The 19,304-nt window shown below is 42.4% G+C and overlaps 1 protein-coding gene across 1 annotated transcript in view; it reads right to left on the reverse strand.

The window, feature by feature from the left end:
* The window catches only part of FZD6 (frizzled class receptor 6), a 26,985-nt gene extending 16,364 nt beyond the window's left edge, over window positions 1-10,621 (reverse strand). Inside the window, exons 1-2 of the mRNA XM_018074557.2 lie at window positions 10,544-10,621; window positions 9,722-10,100 (exon numbers count right to left, since the gene is read on the reverse strand). Of these exons, the coding sequence (XP_017930046.2) occupies window positions 9,722-9,901 (180 nt within the window). The 5' untranslated portion in view covers window positions 9,902-10,100; window positions 10,544-10,621. The remainder of the gene's footprint in view (window positions 1-9,721; window positions 10,101-10,543) is intronic.
* Window positions 10,622-19,304: the final 8,683 nt, after the last annotated feature.

The raw sequence follows: 19,304 nt of genomic DNA on the forward strand, positions 1-19,304 counted from the left end.
CATGCTTACTGTCTAGGAAGTGTCACTATAGAATTGAAGTACAGCCCCAAGCCCCAACCCAAATATATGTGTATACATATATGTTTTCAGATGTGATAGTTAGGAAATACAGCCACTGTCAATCATAGTGTACATAAATGGTCTCAGAATAAGAGACAGTAATTACTCTTTATATTCACAGAACTATACTAACAATTAATCTTCACAGTACTCTTAGTCACTTTTACAATGATAATCTGTTTCAATTAAAAACAGCAGAACAAGTATGGCACGGTTGATTTAATCCTACACTGTTGTTACAACAGAGTTATTCTGGACTGGATGCAAACAAGATTAGCATCATGCCCAGAGAGATTAATGCCTTCATATAGTATTCCTAGATGGGCTGGCAAGGGTGGCAATTTGCTGATGGTCACAGTGAATCACCTGCCAAGAATCTCTGACTCCTAGTTCATGCACAATTAACTAAGTCATGATAAATAAACATCCATCCCAACACATGAAACTAAATGAAGGATGAAATTTTCAAGTTCAATTAGATTCAAAGCAAGGTTGAGAAAAGAGTAGATTCTTCCCAATGGAAGTTACATTGATGGATTTAGATCAAAGGCAAGTTAAAGACACTTTAATTTCGTATGTAAGGATTTTGCAGGAGGCCAAGGCAGTTTAAGTGTCAGTGTCTTGTTGGTACATGTCTGCTAAAAGTTGCTACTTAACAGCAGAACTGCAAAACAGAAACGTGGTGCGGCTCATGAAAGTTAGTGCAATGTCAACCACCCTTTAAATTACCACAGAACATGGTATAAACTCATCGGGGGGGGCCATATATTCCATGTCCTACCTGAGTTGTGGGTAATAATCAACTACTGCTGGCAGCAGCAAGTATCAGTCATAATGTATGTTTTACATGGGTAAAACAACAAAAGTTTTCAGGACTAAAATTCACTGACAGGAACAAAATATTTTAGATATGAATATATAAAATATATACATTATAAATTTGAATATATATAAGTTTAATATACATTATTAGTGCATCCTAATTTGACAGAAGTAAAAAAAAACATTGAAAGCACATGAATTTGACTTTTATTTTAATAAGCTGCTTTTAAACAAAGCAGCAATACTTTCTGCAGCTTTTACAACAGAATAAAGGCATATGAAGTCGTTTAATTTAAAAGCTTGTCAAACATTTTTAAGACGTAAGCAATTTAACGTTTACATAAATAAGAATGAAGTATTCTGTTAAAGTACAAAGTAGGTTGCCTCGTAGTCTAAAAGAAAAAATAGTTCAATTTCCTACTCAAGTTAAATCTAGAGTTTAAGGAGCTGGCAGAGGATGACGCAGAGAAAGAAGATAGTAAACAAGCAAGTGGGCCAAACAATGTTGCTCTGCAATGAAAGATGTTTGCAAAGATATGAGCCTATTTTTGTCCTTCAATTGAACAGCAAAGGCCAAACATGTACTTGGACTTTCAAAGGGCTCTGAACAAAGCAGCTCAACATGCAACAGCTGATAAGCCAGACTGTTCCCAGCAGTCCTCTCCTCCCACAGCCATGTGGGGCAGGAGCTGCCCACCAGTCAGCACCTGAAGCATCGCTGTTTAAAAGGTGAAAGCAGGATGGCAGCTGATCTTAAAAAACCCCTGTGCTATAAACTGCAGAGGCTCGGGGACTGGCCAGCCAGCAGCCAGGTGCCCCTGCTTGGTGGGCCTCAACCTCATCACTTCATCAAGCTGAACTATCCAGGCAACAGTTCAGATCCCGGGCTGTGCAACTGCTGAGGGAGCTGAATTACTCATCACCTACATGTTCAACATACTTGCAACAAGAACAAATGTATCTGCAAAGTCTTCACCATGCAAGTCTTCACCCCTACACATGCAATAAACATATATATATATATATATATATACACACACATATATATGTATGCATATACAGATATATTCAGGTCTGAACTTTCATACTAGCTTTGCAAAGTGGAAGGGAATATTAATCAGAAATCCAAACAGTGTAAGGAATAAGACATGTGGGGGAAGGATTTTCAAAGGTCAGTAGGATAGCAAGGCACTCATGAACTTTAAGGAAAAAAATAAAGCAAACTCCAAAAAACTACTCCAACACCACACTTGGGCACTAAACTTGCCATTGACAGTATAAACAAACACAGACAAAGAAATATAAAGAAGGCTACTCTGCTTTTTACTTTTATAAGCTCTGTATTGTTTTGCATTAACTATATACAGTCAGAATATTCTGAGTTGGAAGGGACTCAACAGGATCATCAGATCCAACTCCTAAGTGAATGGCCCACACAGGGATCTAGCAACTACAGAATTCCTTTCTGCATTAAAACAACATAGTTCCATGCTTCCCCTCTAAGTATTTTCATGTGCAAAATAAAAATACATATATCTGTGTCTTTTTTAACTGTAAAAAAGGTTATAAACAATGTAACAGGAATATTACATCTCACTAAGAAGTTATTCTGAAGCAAACTAAAGTACAAGTATTCCCAGTGCTTTCCAAAATAGCTTATTACCAAAATTCACTGCATTTTTTTGGTCCTAACCTAAATTATAGCTTGACCTAAATTATAGATATTCCAGCCTCTGCAATCTACAGTCCATAACAAACATGAGAAAGTATACTATACAGAGCATAACAGACAGACAAATAAATACATGTTAACTGAAGGAAAGTATACTGCAGGCCCTCAAACATCTGAAGTCTAGACAGAGCTTCATTGTATCTGGACTGCGGTAGCAGGAGAACGTCAATCTTAAATTCTCCACCTATTTGCCATACATTACAGGAGTAAATGGATTTTATTGCTGAACCTTCTGTGCAGAATCCAATGAAGAGGATTTCCCATAACAATGTTTATAGACTGTCCATTATCTTTAAAAAAGCCCCCCATTTAAAAAAAATTCCAGTAGAAGTCATTACTGCTCTGGTTCCAAAAGAGTCAGGGCAGATTCATGCTTCCCACTCCTCTCTGTGAATGTGGAGACACACTTCAGCAGAACAGCACCACCCAACTTACCGGAGTAGCAACCCTGCACCATTTCTTTCTTGCCTACTCCATGCATTTTTAAGCAGTCTTAAATGAAAATTTAAACGACCTTAAAAAATACCAGCTTTGTTGTGATGTAGGAGATGTGTAGCCAGGCATGCACAAGTCATCTGACTATGCTGAAGCCCATGAAGCTGCAGTCATCTACCACAGCACCTGCAGTTCTTACCTCTGTCTTCTGCTTTCACTGTTTCCAGTTGGTCACACTCTGAGATATTCCCCAGTTCTGAACGCCTGTATTAGACAGTGTTCCCTTATTGTTAGCCCACAGTACTTATTTTGGTGCCTTTCCCCACCATTATCTTCCCTCTTTCTCCCGTTTTAAAAACTCAAAGCCACCTTTTCTTCCTCTCTCTCATCTTATGATCTGTGGTCTATGTTAACCTTCAGCATATAGTGTTTACTTTCAAGCTCTACTCATACTCCCAGAGAGGTCCCACACACAACTGGATTCTTAAAACGGTGCACCTCGTACCTTCCTTGCAAGAGCATTATCTCATGTGAAGCAATATGCAGCTGGGACATGGTGCCTGGACAGATGGGTATTGCTAGGTCACCATGAGGCTGGATGGGCACAGTCCCTCTCCAAAGAACTGCTTTTAGTTTCTGCATGCAGGATAAATATGTGGAGAGTTTGGCCACTAAGTGCTTTGTGGCAGTAGCTACTGAGACTAAAGAAACCTGGTTATGCAGGCCCTCCAGGGAATACAGCATGGGCCAAACTTGGAAGGATGTGGTTATTCTTTGAAAGAACTTGATCTACCAGAAGTTTAAGTACAGGAAAGATGGGTGATCTTTTTTTCTCCCAGGAAGCTCTCATCTAGAGGAGCAGGTATCTTTGGTAAAAGCACATCCTTTCTGTCCTCTAAAGACCGATTATCCTGCCCTATCTCCCCCCATTTACAGTAGCTACTTACACACTCTTATGCACACCTGCACACCTCCCCTTCTTCTAATGGCTAAGCAGAAAGCAAGCAAGTCTCCACTCATCTCCACTTCGTGGTTCAGAAGAACAGGGCAGACTTATGCACCTCTTCCTCTGGCAAGCAAATTAAGACTGTGTTACAGCAATCACAGATGCACACAATACACAGAAAAGACCCAAAAAGGCAAAGTGGGATAAAGGAACCGTGTTTGCCCCTAAGGGCTGGTGAATCAACAGTCAACAGTGAGAGAGAGAAAAAGCCACCAAGTTCTGTGGTGCAGATATTCCCATCCCCTCCTCTGGAATGGAGTAGAGAACTAAAGGGATGACACAACACTAGTTTTAGAAATTGTTGTATTTAATCATTGCACTGTCAAACTAGAAATAAAAAAGCATGGACATTTGACCACATTCCCCATCTCATATGGCCCTTTCCTGGGCCATTTGCTTTTTGTGGTCTTTATCAGTGAAGAAACAGGCAACACCTTGTAGCCAAGCTGTCACCCTGAACATCACATCCATCCTCCATATGGAAAATTAAACCCACTGCTGGCTTTTCCCATTTCCAAGGAGGATGTGTTCCTCCCAATCAGCTCAGCTACCAAGCCCTAACCGCCTCCCATTGATGAAGGCAAAGAAATTCCAAACTCAGTAGCTCTGTTTCTGTTTTCCTTCTCAATACAAATAGCTTCAGGGAAGCTTGCATGACTCCATTCATCCACAGGTGTCCTCCTGGAGTAGGTTACAGCCACAGGACTAAGGCCATCACTCCACACTTAGAGTGCCTTGGTTTAGCCAGTGACCACATCTCACATAAGAGTATGGATCAGGGGGAATCCAAGATGCAGTCTGGACAGGGAGACTAAGAAACCACCACAGCAGCTACACGTGAACACTAGCCAGGGCACCGTGAAAGGGACAGGCATGCACAGGAGATCAACAACAGGATATCATGGTATTTCCCAGAGGTCCTGTGCTGAGAAAGATCTGGAAGACAGCCTTCTGTAGGTCAGCTTCAGACCTCCTGCACAGGGGGACTGGCCTAAATCTAGCCCAGAGTAAAACTCCTCAGTCTCATGCAGCCGACAGGTAAGAAATGTGCTAACAACTTCAGTAGTGATCCACTCCTGTAACACCTGTAACACAAATCCAGCAACAAGGAATGCTGCTCAGAGAAAGCAGCAGCAGACTTTGTGAATGACTGATACGCTTAAAGCCAGTGTAATAGGATTACACACATTCACCTCTCTGGTTTCAGACAATCTGCACAAGCTAATCATGCTTGATAATGGGCCTCAGCACTGAAGGTAACAAACACTTTTTTAATGGCTGTAATTTACTGCACCCATAGGAATCAGCAAAAACTGCTTATGAATGCGTTGCTGCAAGAACTAAAGATGGTGGATGTTTCTTGGGAACACCTGAGAGCAAGAGAGTACAAAAAAATGAAAACAATTTAGTAAATTCACACCTGTGCTGCCTTGCACGATATCCCAGTAATAAGCTTTTTACAAAACAGTATTTATTTCCCCAAAATTCCCAACCTACAGAGGTAGACAGGTTCCTCCTTCCTGTGTACATATATAAATACACACAGACACACACATGTACCAATTTAAGCTTGCAGACAACGGTTTTTCAGGTTTTTTTAAGTATTGTTTTATTGAATTAACTGTAAATTTGTATTTAGTGGAAGCAAATTAAGCCATTACATTACAAATTTTAACTCATGCCATTTCAGTATTGAGCTTTTGAAGGTACTTCTTAAACCCCTCTAAATGGTTTTGTTTAGACTGATCCCAGTTCTCACACAAATTTCTGCCACTGCTGCAGCCGGTTGCACTTAACTCTCCATAGATACACACATATTCTGGCACATGACCATGAACTCAGAAGTGAATGGAAAACTCACTCCTGAATCATTTTTCCAGTCTCTCTGAGGTATTTTGTTGTTCTCTGTGTTTCCAGTGTTTTCCATAGTCTGCTTTAAAAAGTCACTGGCAAGCCTTTTCCCTTTGTACTTCTATAGACCTGTGGATCTTACCCATGTCAGGAAATCTTAAGGGTTTGTCTCCTGTGGACACATTCCAGAACTGCAGTAGAACAGATTAAGAGATATGAACATAAGTTACGACACAGTAATATTCTTTGCCTTGCTGGAATAATTCCTTATGTTGACAACCAGGATAGTTAAAGTAGGAATTACTCTGGAATTAGAGGTGACTTGATTTTGTGGATGACCACGAGGGGGAGTTAACACCTATTTAAGTACAGCTGTAATGAACCAGATCTTCTGCTGTGTCCATCTATTTGCCTCATCGGACAAACCCTAGATCTTCTGCCTCCCAATCTGAACTAGTAGTAACATGAGCAGTGTTACTGTTAAACTGCTTTGAGATACAGATATGGTAGACATCTGCAAACAATTCCACTGTGATGCAGCTGTTTAGCTAACATACACAAAACTTCACACCACAAAGTCATGTGGTTTTACTTTACTAAAATCACCACTTGTTGTGTAAACAGAACTAATCCAAATATAAAGTAAAACTCAAGAAGCTAAAACTCAGCCTGCCAAATTGAAAGCTCGGAATTAAACTAAATAAATAAATATGTGAATGGAGGGAGCAACTGGAAATTACATCTTTTTTATTACAGAAAATAAGATCCCAGAGGGACTATCATCACTAGCCAAAACATCCACAACAGAGGCCCTAACACTGAGTTAGTAATTTTCCTGCTCTCAGTGGTTCAGTGTTCTGATTTATAGCACATCATTACAAACAGCTGATACATGAGGCAGAATTGAAAGACCATGTATCAGCTGATTTCCTGGAGGGCAACCACCACCTGAGACAGTAGCTCCACATCATCCTCTCCTGGAAGATTACTATGAAGACACCATCCAGAAATACCAATTTAACACCTTTCCAGAAAGCAGAGAAACCATACAGAAGACTCTGCGCACCAGTAGATGGAAAGCACAGCTCTCCTGGTTGTGCTCTCTAACACTCTCTGAAGCAGAACACACCTGTAGAGCCTTGAGAATGGGACATCACGAGTTACCATGGTTCTGGAGAGTGAACTTCACCTTGAGGTGACACTTGTCCCCTTGACAAATCTTTATCCTTTTTGGGAGTAAGTACTCCCCAGAAATTTTCAAAGGGAATAGGAACATAAACTGGCCTAACATCACAGCTCTTTCTGCACAAAATACTTTTGATTTCTTGAAGAAGTCTTTTCCCCTTTTCCTTGAGATTGCATGATTAAGCAGCTTACTCAGAGTTAGTTAAGATACGGTGAGCAAAATACTGCAAGCATCAGCCTCAAAACCCAGTGAGACCTTACATCCTAAGGTATAAGTCTAATGCCCAGTCTTGAGAACAGGCCATGGGGAGGGGAGGAGAGGGGGAAGAGCAAGATAGAACTAAAAACCAAAGCCTTTAAGCATTCCTACTGAGGATCAAAAGAAAGTTTTAGCCAATGTACTATTAAAATTCTTTCTTTGGTATGAATGAAGTTTGAACTGCCAATTACAGAAAAATTCAAGCTCTTGAAACAACAGAAGTCTCCTCCACCTCCCAACCCACTGCCTCCTTATGGCTGCAAAGTGAAATGAAACACTATTCCCGAAGTCAGTAACTCCTCTCCCCCTGCTGCAACACCAAGTCCCCAGAAAAGCAGAACACGGTTACAATCCTGAGAAGGTCCTCTGTTGCAATCAACTAGGGACAAACTGTGCTGGTGCTGTTAGTGACACAGCGTAGAATCACACCAAAATGTGTGAGTGACATTGGTACACACTGGTCTCTCAGAAAAAAGGCCCAGCAATGAACCACCATAAGCTCACCACCTTCATTCCAAATCTAACTGCTAGCAACAGATTCAACACGAGCTACAAACAGAATGGGAGGAAACTTCCTGACCCTTTCACCAGGATAGCAGCTGTCTTAAAAATTCACTTTGACTAGGTAGTCCATCAGCACTGCTGGATCACAAATAAAGGCAGGCACACCACTACACATTAGGCAGTTTAGAAATGTCTGCACAGCACTACAGTAGTGAGGAATATCAAATTAGAGGCCAGGTAGTAGCAATGAAACAGGGTAGGGAAATCAAGTGCTAACAGACACCGTTGTTCCCCATAGCAACCCAGTCAGTTGGCTAAGCAGTGATTGACCACTGCAGTAGTGCTTATAAGGGTGACAAGATGGAAAAAGAGGAAAAACAACAAAACTTCTCACTACCTCACAACTTTTTATTAAGTAGCTATATAAGGACAGGTGAGCCATGAACCCTTTCCAGAAGGAGCTCACTCCACACATGCAGTAGGCACGAGTTACTGACAGTTCAGAAAAGACAGTCACAGCAACCTAATAAAAATGGCTCTGTGGTCTCTCTGTCCCAACAACAGCATGACTGGAAGGCACAAATACTGACAAATGCTGGCTCAATGGTTGCAGTTAAGACACACCAAGTAAAAAGCAGCAGCATACCTGAGAAGATAAAGTGGCAGACACTGCAGGAAGCATTCCTGACAAATGACAACTAGAGAAGGCACTGCACAGTTCACAACCGAAGCCTACAGCCTGACTACCAATTTAAAAGCCCACAGTTTGTCAGAGATCTGTAGCTAAATTCAGATGGCTTAACACTCGATACCAGAATTTCCCACACATTTACACCACGCTGACAAAACCAATGCAAGACCAAAGCCTGTGCCATTCCAGGCTGGCAGCTGGAGGCCAAACAGGGAATCCTGATTATCCCAAGCAACACTAAAAACATATTTTGGCAACTGAACCAAGCTCCTCCTCCAAGCTCAGTAAAGAGTATGCAAATAAGATTTTAGTAACTGTAATCACCTCCAATACCACCTATAATTTTTTTTTTAAAAACAGAAACCTAATTTTCAACTCACTTCTGTTTCACTTTCTACACAGCAGAAGACACTGAGCTTTTCAAGATGTGTGTTAAGATTTTCCCCCTTCTCTTACCACTGAAAAAGCCATTATTAAAACAGGTTTAAAACTTGTTTTACAAGCCTCTCACCCAGAGAGGCTCTTGCCCTTTACAGGTATTGCTATCGGCAAAGCCTTTCCACAAGGTAGCATATTCTCAAGGGAGCCACACTTACAGTTCAGGTAAGAAAAGTGCTTATTGAGTCAGAGGGAAAAAAAAAGAGTAAAGTTGCTCTTTCAGTCAGAAGCTTCAGCATCCAATCAGAAGACAACAGAATGCAAAACCTGCAATGGCCAATAGGACTAAGAATAAGTTTAGGTGCCTCTCCTTAGTAGATATAAGCTGAGAGGTGCAATGAGCAACTTCCACATATGATTTTTGCACTGAGTTCAGGCAGGCCAGGATATCATTAGCTATTTCCCCAGAGAATTTCAACAATTGCTCTGTTAAACAGTAAGTGCCTGGGCTTATGTGATCAGCTGTGCCAAAATGCTCTGAATAGCCACATTGCTATGCTACACCCATTCCTCTTCCACTCTTAATACAGGATCCAAGGCGGGGTGAGGGAAGGAAGTCTGTAGCTCCCTTACACAGAGTTTATACAACCAAGGAGCTCCAGCACACACTGAAACACTTAAAGAAACGTTACTAACTAAACATTATCTGCTTTGTCACTAAGCATAACAGGTATCCCAAAAAACTTCTTAAGGACAAAAAAAATTGTTACATACTACAGTAGGAGGGAGAGAACTTACCTCCATTTTGCGAGCAGCTGTGTCCTGATCATAGTGTCCCATGATGTTTGGGAAAAAAGTCATATTGTAAGGCATTCCTGAACATCTGGAGATAGTAACTGGCTCACATGTAAATAAACTGTGCCCTCGCACGAGGGCTAGAAGTAAACTGCAAGTCGCAGAGAACACAAGTGCTCCCATTTTGTCAGGATCTCCAATTTCAGTACATGGCTTTGTTCAGCAGTTAGACAGCCCGGCTTTTCACAAGGATAAAAACACACATCTTCCTCTGCTGGCTCCAGCACACGGCAGTAAGGCACACACAGACTCCTCACAGGTGCTTTAGGTGTTGCCCCATTTTGGCTGACCGCGATTTTACTAAATCGCTTCTTCTTCGAGCCTGTACGTGCAAAGACGGAGCAGAGCAGTGAACAGCAGAAACAACCCGAGGGCGACCGCCCGGCCTCCCGCCGGCCCGCAGGAGAGGCAGCTCCGGGCCGGGCCGGTGCTCCCGCAGCCCTGCCCGGCCCCGCACACACGCGCGGCCGCGGCTCGGCACAGCCCCGCCTCCCGCCGGGCCCCGGAGCCACCGCCGCACCCAACGTCCCGTTCCCAGCCCCGCCTGGAAGCGGCGCCCGCGGCCCGGGCGGAGCGGTCGGCCCAGGACCCGGGGCTCGGCGGGGCGGCCCCGGCGCCACATCCCCGCCACGCCCGGGCCGCGCCCCGCCGCCCCCTCACCGGGACCCGCCTCCCGGGGCCACCCCGCAGCGCCGCCCCGGGTCGGAGCCGCCGCTCCCCGGGACAGGACGGACGGGGCCCCGGCGCGGTGCCCGCCGCACTCACCGGCGGCGGCCCCTCCGCGATTGGCCGCCCCGCGGCACCTGCAGGATGTGGCGTCTGGCGGGCGGGGCGGGGCGCGCACCTTCCCGCCCCGCGGGGCCGGAGCCGGTGGCGGCGAGCAGGGCCCGTCGGGCTGGCGGGCTGCGGGGCCCAGCGATCCGCCTGGGCTGTGCCGCCGCGGCCCCGGGGCGGTCCGTGCCCCCTCGGGTGAGCCCCGGCCCGAAGGGCCCCGGGACTGTAGAACAGACACAAACGGCGCGAAAAACCCCTCAAACAGACCCGACACTTGGCTTCTCGTGAACATCTCGGTATTAAATTCTGCAATGCGCTGTATAAATGCTGAGGCAGCTTACAGACTTTCAAGTGTTGGAACAGGAGCGTGTCCTGCCGGTGGAAGCGATCCCGAGGATTGTTTCCAAACGCACCGGGGCCGCTGCCACGCGCGGGGACGCGAGGGCTCCATGGCAGAGGGTGGCCGGCCCTGCGCTGCCACCCGCAGTGCCACCTTCACTGCCACCCACAGTGTCACCTTCACTGCCACCTTCACTGCCACCCGCAGTGCCACCTTCACTGCCACCTTCACTGCCACCCGCAGTGCCACCTTCACTGCCACCTTCACTGCCACCTTCGCTGCCACTCACGCTGCCACTGTCCTGCAAAAGGTCCAAATCCTCACATGATGGGTATGGGCACTCAGTAGATGAGGCTACGACTGAGGAAGAGATTAATATTAGAAATCGATGTTTAATGATTCAGTTTAATGAAGGACAGGGAAGTGATCTGAAGTGTTTGCTGAGGAAAGGGAAGCTGTGGCGAGAACAAAGAGAAATGATTGTTAAACCAAAGTGACTGTGGTGCTCAGGCTACCACCATCTTCCAGAGGCCTGGCTCGAGGATGTGTGAACTGTCTTCCCCCTGTACCCACATCTGCTGGCTGAGACCACACACACCACAAAAGGACTGTCCAGTAGCACTCAGCCGTGTTCGCAAACACAGAGCTGAGCTAATGAGACCTAACTATAGAAATGCTGAAGGTTACTAAGCAGAGGCAACCAAATTTCTCAGCATGGAGCCACCCAAGGTCTCGTCAGGCTGCTGTTCAGCCATGCAACTTGCTCCATGCTCCAGGACTGGAACAGGAAACACCAGATGCCGAGACATGCAAACCAGATTTAGAAATGGTTTGACAACGTTCAGGCAGCGCTGCCTCTCTGCTAATGAGCCCTGAGATAGTCTGTGCAGGCTGGTGCGTTTATCCAGAGAATCCATCCATGGATGATGGATTGCACCTGGTTATTCAGAAGACAACAAGCATCTAGAAGCTCTCTCTTCATGCAGATATTTTATGTGTCATTGCCGGTGTCACTCTACAGAAACACAAAACTCCTTCAGATTCCCTTACCAAAACCATTTTAGCACTTCTATGAATCATGAGAAGGATTATACCTACCTGCTGCAGATCCACATAGCCTTGCCATTTGAGCAAATGGAGTAACTTGATAGCTGGAATTAAATTTGCAGCTCTTCCCATCCTAGAAATATTATATTTTTCTTTTCAGGAGCTCCAGGAGTCTGGCAGCAAGAGCATCAGGACTGTGCAACGGGAAGTCTCCCTGCTCCACTTCTGCAGAAGGTCTTCAAGATCTTGCTCAGCCCTTGATAAAGTTGCAGAGTTGCTCTCAGCTCTGGAATCACCATCAGACACACTGAAAACTTGCAGGAACAAAACATGTTCAGTGCAGATTCACACTCCAGCAAATTTCAAATGAACTCTCTCCTTTCTAGTTCCATTGACTAAGTCAATTTCCATGCCATTTCCATTTCATGGAAATGGCAGCACAACTATGTAGGGATCTATACCAAGGGTATCTATACCAAAGGAAAAGTCTCTACTTCCCAGTATGTAGCATTGAAAGATTCTCAGACAAGCTTCTGTTATAATTTTAATATGGGAAAACCTGTATGTCTTGCATGATTTTAAAGAAAACTTAATATGAAATTTTGGTGAAACAACCAGATAAAAATCCAAGGTGTGCAAATTTCAGCCAAACGACAGAAATTTGTCAAAGATAGTCTGTCGAAGTAACAAGCACCGGAAAATAGGGTCTTGTGCGGAGTTTTGCAGCCTTAGCTGTGAGCTGTACTAGTACCATATAAATATGTCATTATATAAGGTGAAGGCTTAGTTTGTTCCATCAGAAAGCACTTTCTTACATAAATCTCTGAAAAACAGATATGGCTAAGTAACATTCTTTTCCTTCCTAAAGACTTTCATGTTTTTGTTAGATGATGGGAAAAGACAGAGAAAAGGAAGCACACTATTAATATACTTTCTTTGCTTACAACCTAGTTGCTAGGCAAGTTATTCCAGAGGTTGGTTCTCAGAGTCATAATCTAAATACATTTGTTTCTGGCTCTGTTAAAGTCTTGACTAATGAGAGTGGGGAATGTGAGCACTCTCACTGGTATCTAGCAAAGCACTTTTAAGTATGATTAAGTATTTTAAGCATGTGCTCAAATATATTGCTCATTAGGGATGCAACTACTTGGATGTGTAAGTACTTTTCTCACCTGTCACTGGAGATATTGTAAACATCTCAGTTAATGTAATATTAATGTACTGATCTTTCCCTGGCACTGCTTCAATATTTAGCAATTTTTATTACAACGAGTTTAAGTGATTTAAAGCCTAGGTCATCTTCAGATGTTTTTGAACAAATACAGCAGAAGGGGATTCAGCAGTCCTGGACAGCAGGTCCCTTCCAAGCTCTGCTTGCTCATGCTACCCTTGCAATGGGTGTGGTGGAACAGGCTGTGTGCCATCCCCTCCATGCCCATGCTCCCTCCAACTAGCTTAAACCCATCCTCAGCAGAAACATTCACAGCTTGCCTGGGCTATGAGCTGAAGCACCATTTTTTCCTTCAGATTTTTGTGGGGACATCCCTCCAGCAAAGGCAAACAGCAATATGACCATGTTTACCTGCTGCCTGAACATGCTAGTGCCCCACATACTCATACACTAGGAAGGAGGGATCTGAAATGGTTGGCAGTTGTCAGGAGGAAGCCTTCCTCTGAGACACGAGGAGTATATCTGTGGCTTTCGTGTTTGGAGTCTGTATACAAGCAGTTGTACACTGCCTCGAGCTTTCTCCTCTTGGCACATCTAAAAGCTTTGTAACTGAGTTACACTGTTGGAACATTGTGCCAAAGTTTGACTTAATGTAATTTAAATATTACAGATTTTCCAATTACATAGTTTGATATTGGCTGATTCAGTTGTAAGGCTCATAAAGTTCTTAGTATTCTGCATTTAAAACACATTATTCATAATTTGTTGAAATTTAAGAGGACTAAATAGCCAGTAGATGGCACCAATAAATCCTGTTGTGAGGCTTAAAATTGAAAAGTGTAATTCTTGACTTTTTCTCAAATGCATTTTGGAAATGAAAGAAACTAGACTAAACAGTGTTATAATTTATACTTTTTACTTTACAGTAATAGTTAGGGAAAGCAATCAGTTTGTAAACAGAATGTTTTTCCGAAGTCAAAACTCTACCATTTAATTGAATACATTAACCCACAAGAAAGAACACACAGATGTGTTACAGTCATTTCCTAGGTATTTAGAAAATCCAGTCATTTATGAGTTAATTCCTTCTGAGTACTTCTCCAGTCTCATGCAGCTGTGTCAGCTTAAACCTTGTTTCTAACACATTTTTTCCATAAAGCCTTTAAACTGTAACCCACCCACCTCAACCCACTACAGCAATGAAGCCTGGAGAAGGAATCATATTGAGAAAGCCAGAATGTTGATGCAATGCCTTGTGCTAACGGCATTACTGGGTTCTTGGAACCCATGTCATCTTCTTCCCTGAAAAAAGCATGACCTGTTTAGACTTTAGTCCTTCAAAATATTGTGGCTGTGTGGGTTGTGGCACCCACACATGAGATGTTGATTCTTTTATGCTAGAAGGATATCATCTTTCATTTGTCTCTAAATGACAGCACTGTGCCTTCACAGCATCACTTAATTAAAATGGTGATTATGTTAATAGTATTTCTTTCCCAACAGGTTACCTCACCTAGCCTTGGATATTAAGCACAATGTAAACTACAAAGGAAATACACTTGTAAAGGGTAAAGTGTCCTAACAATTGTCAAGGATACTTCATTCTTTGTGGACTTTTAGCAGCTGCCTTCACTTCTGATAAATCTGCAGCCTGTCTGCTTGGGTGAGAGTAACAGTAGCAGCAACAGCGAGTGTTCTTCTTGACAGATCCATTCCTATCTCCTCATTTCTGTGGCTGGAGTGGTACTTACTTTAGGCAATGTCACAAAGGCTGGGGGAAAGGCAATCTGTGTTTTGGGGCATGAGTCATTTCCTATGGAAAACACTGGTACAAACCAAGCACTCTGTTACAGTGGACAGACAAGGTGTAGTTGATACTGACAGCAAAACAGAAAGTCCTGGCTTGATGAGGTCTGCTGAGGCTTTGCTTTTTGCTCCCTCCAAAACATTGATGCATTAACTTGAGTTGAACTGTTCTTGTCAATACTATGTGCAATTAGCAAAGCAGTATTGACTTCACACGCATTTCAAGTACTAGTTTTTTAAGCTGGTAATTCAAGATACTTATTGAAACATGAGGATTCTGAGGACACAAGAAAACAATAGTTTTGGAAGCTCAGGCACTAACTACTATGAGGTGGTTCGTGTCAACCTGTTAAAGGCAGATTAAGGAGCATTCACAGCACTGTTCTTGTGTATTAGTAATTACACCCATCCCATACCCAGCTAATGCATATTCTCTTCCCATCATAACAATCCTGTGCTGCAGGGACTTCCCAAGTTCTGGGGAACTACATAACAAAGTACCTTGTACCAAAAAACCCAGATCTGTCTGTAAGTACATCCTCCCAACACCTTCTCCTCATGAGATTTCTGGAGTGGCAGGTTCACTATTTGCTAAAATGAGAAGTAAGAAGTTCAGATAGGAAGCACAAATTTTTTGTTTTCTTTGCTTCACAATTTCTTTAATAGCATTTCTTTTAAAGCCCATGGAGTAAAGTTATTGTTAAGAGTGAGAAATTATTTACAAAGTGTCATGATCACTGTATCCATTATCTTTACAAATAGAGCAAGTTGTTTTCTGTCTTTTTTTTTTTGTCATTGTTTATGATAATAATGCTTTTTCTAAGCCTCTTCATGGGTGCTCCTGAGCTATTACAAATGGAAGCATCATGCAGAATACTAAATATGTTTTCAGCTGAGACATACAGTTTTGCCCAGGATCAATGCAGAATACAAAAATGAGTCACACTTTACATCTTACAGTAAATGTAACCACATAAGAACTCATTTCTAAGGTTAATAAAATCTGCTGCACTCCAGGATTTGTGTCAGCTCTACTGTTTTAAACTAGGATTTGCAATATATGCTTCTGGAACCAGTTATACCATGTTCTGGGAGATAGTGCTGACCACTGTTAAGACTTCCAAATTATATGAACCTCATTTTCTTAGTCTTCTTCCGTGTCTTTTTATCCTTGCTGTTTAAGATCAACCATTATATCACCAGTTAATGTCTGGAAATGAAGCCTTTCCATTCAGGAATTTGTAGTCAGATTATGGAGCCAACTCTGTGAGAGTGAAAGCATTTCAAATACAAATTATGGCATAAAAATAAAATCATAGAATCATAGAATGGTTTGGGTTAGAAGGAGTCCTTGAAGACCATCTAGTTCCAACCCTTCTGCCATGGAGAGGGACACCTTCCACTAGACCAGGTTGCTCAGACCCCCACCCAACCTGGACTTGAACACTTCCAGGGATGGAGAATGTGGAATATTGTCAGACAAAACAATTAAAACAGACAAAGCCAATAATGAATGAGAAAGGAAAAGTTTTAGGATGTGTCAGTAGTAATCTCAGTAGGTCATAAACAGAAAAAATTGCTTCATTAGCAAGGGATTGAGTCTAAGCACAAAAATGCATTTTTTTTACTACATCTAGTTAACATTCAAATTTGTCTTCTCACCTGGCATAGCAGTTTCAATAATTCACAAATATCATCAACTATGACTGACAGATGATTTAAGAGAGGAGGAGGCAGAGAAGGGGCTAACCACCACTCCATTATGTATGTTTCCATGATTTTTGTACAAAGTGTCCTGGTTTCATGTTTGTGCCTTCATTTTCTTTCTTGGACTTTCTGCCATGTAACTGCATGTGTTCAACTTGAACGGGAAAGAGGAGGACAAAACACAAAAAGCAAAGCTTTAAATAGATAAGGAAGGCCAGAATGCAAGGGGGAAGGGACAGAGGGACAGGATTATTCCTAGCAAAGGGATGAGAAGCAGAGGAGAAAGGCCAGGAGGCTCTTTGATTCTCTGAGCAGGGTGGACAGGAGGCTGGGTAAGAGTTTATTTGCTGGTTCAGGATGGGGAGGGATCTTACAAAGCATCCAAAATGGCAAAGCAAAGCAAATATGTGGCATATAAGCAACAACAAAAGGGAAGCCTTTGATGCTATGTGAGATTTATGCCTGTGACAGAAATCCTAACCCACCCTTCTCACAGCACCGGGTTTTCAAGGCCTGTGGTCTTCCTTTGCAAACTGGGAATTTTGCTGAGAAATATCCATAAAGCATTCCCTCTTACAAAGGGAAGGTGGAAAGCACTCATACCATCAGCTCCTGGAGAGCTTCTGTGAGAAAAAAAGACACTTGGGGTTCATGGGAAACTTCTCTGGCTTTCCTTGCCAACAGAAGCCTAATCACCATTGTTTGTCTTTGTCCTCAGAGGACCCAACTGTCCTTGAATGACAGAGATGTCCATGTCTCCTTCCACAGAGACACTGATGTACACGGTGTGATGCCCTTGTCCTGTAACAGAACACAGCTCAGAGCCTCCCAGTAGCAGAGGACAATGACTTAGCAATGGCTAAGTGTTCATTATCAGGTTTGACTGTTTTGCAAGTCTGACTCAGGGCTCTAATTTTAGTACTTCACTGCTATAAGTTGCATTCTACCTCTGCTGGGCCTTCTGGGCACAAAAGACCACTGCGAGTCACCCTGTGCCACCAGCTGTCACCCCATGCACTGATGATCCTTTACTCAAACTTTCAGGCAGTCTAAGAGCCATCTGAAAGGTTCAGCTGGGAATATGCAGCAAGTACACATTCTCTTAGAACACTCTTTTTCATGGTTGTATATAGTGATAAGTTTTGAACAAGGCTGTAAGTCTGGTCCAACATTTGCAGTGGTAATATGCTGTGGAACTGATAACTTTCATAGTGAAAAGTGAAAATAAGCAAAACTATCCCAGCATAACAGTAGAGGCCATAGGTCTATTGGGCATTTAGATGGAGAGGCTGATCATGTCTCAGAGCTGTTCCAGACCTAAAGATACTGACAGCACTTAAGGAAGAGGCCAGCGAATCCATCCAAGTCTCTAAATAAGGGAACAGAGCCATCCAGGGATGGCAAATGGCACCCCTGTTTACAGAGGTCAAAAAAAGAAGGAAATTCCATACTAAAGGTACTGTAATGCACCTCATGGGACCTTTTTAAAATATCAGGAGAACAAAATGGATAGACTAGACAAGATAAAAATCAGTTTAACTCAACCAACTCGATTTCTGCTGGAAATGCAATTGGAATAATGTAACTAAGATTTGTCAGTCTGGCCCTTGGATTCATAAATCCTTCATAAATCCAATTGTGCTGTCTCTTTTTTGTGCATCAAATGTCATAACAGCCCACATAAGTACCTGGGAACTTCACTCTTCACCACTCAAGCAGTTATTTGCTCCTGCACAAAGGGAATGAAAATAAATAACAGACAGTGTTTTGTTTCTATTCTCCTCTTTGCACTTGCATTCTCCTAACACATGCGTGATTATATTTTGCACCAAATTAATTCAACTTCCTTTGAAAAACCCAAATGAAGGTGTTTAAGCAAGTGTTGTGGAGTAATTTATACTAAAACAGATACTAAATTTTAATAGAAGACAAAAAACAAGTTCTGTTATCATATCCAAAATTTTAATGTATTAATTGATTTACACAGATATAACAAGCATTAGGATTTAATCCAATGGACTGAGATAATCCCATAGTTCCATAATTCCATAATCCATATGTTTTCCTTGTTCCATTTTTCTCTGTGTGCCTTTTCTGGCAAGCTATAAAAGTTTCTGCATCTCTGCCAATTGCGTTGTGTTTTTTCTTCAGCCACCAGCAAATACAAGGTTTCTACTCTCCTGGGAGTAAAGTGAATGATTCAGCTAAGCTTTTGTTTGAGCTCTACGAGAACTGTGTTAGTGAAGCTGTTGAATGAAGGAACAAACTCTCAAATTTGGAAGAATCTAAAGTTGCTTTATATTCAGGAGCTCTAGCTGTGTCAGTTCAAGCGCTGGTTTTAAGCTGTTTCTGAATTTGAAAGCAATAAAAAGGGAAGAAAATTAAACGATTACTGGAGCTTTCTACTTTCATACTAATTTGTGGTAAAGCGGCACCGTTTCTTCTGGATTATGGACTATTGTGGCAGAACAGCAGCAGCATAATACATGTTGACTTAATGAAGAAAGAGGCTGTTTTCACTTGTGAACACACAAAAGTAATTTTTTATATTGTATAAATTATATAAAATTAATTTTTATATTGCATAAATTATATAAACAAAAATACAAACACTGATTTTTGCCCACAGTTAAGTCACTTTATATCACATTTCTCATATAAAAGGATTAATGAGAATGTGC

The sequence above is a fragment of the Manacus vitellinus genome, unplaced genomic scaffold (assembly GCF_001715985.3).
Source record: "Manacus vitellinus isolate BGI_N305 unplaced genomic scaffold, ASM171598v3 scaffold_1_pilon, whole genome shotgun sequence".
Taxonomy (NCBI): domain Eukaryota; kingdom Metazoa; phylum Chordata; class Aves; order Passeriformes; family Pipridae; genus Manacus; species Manacus vitellinus.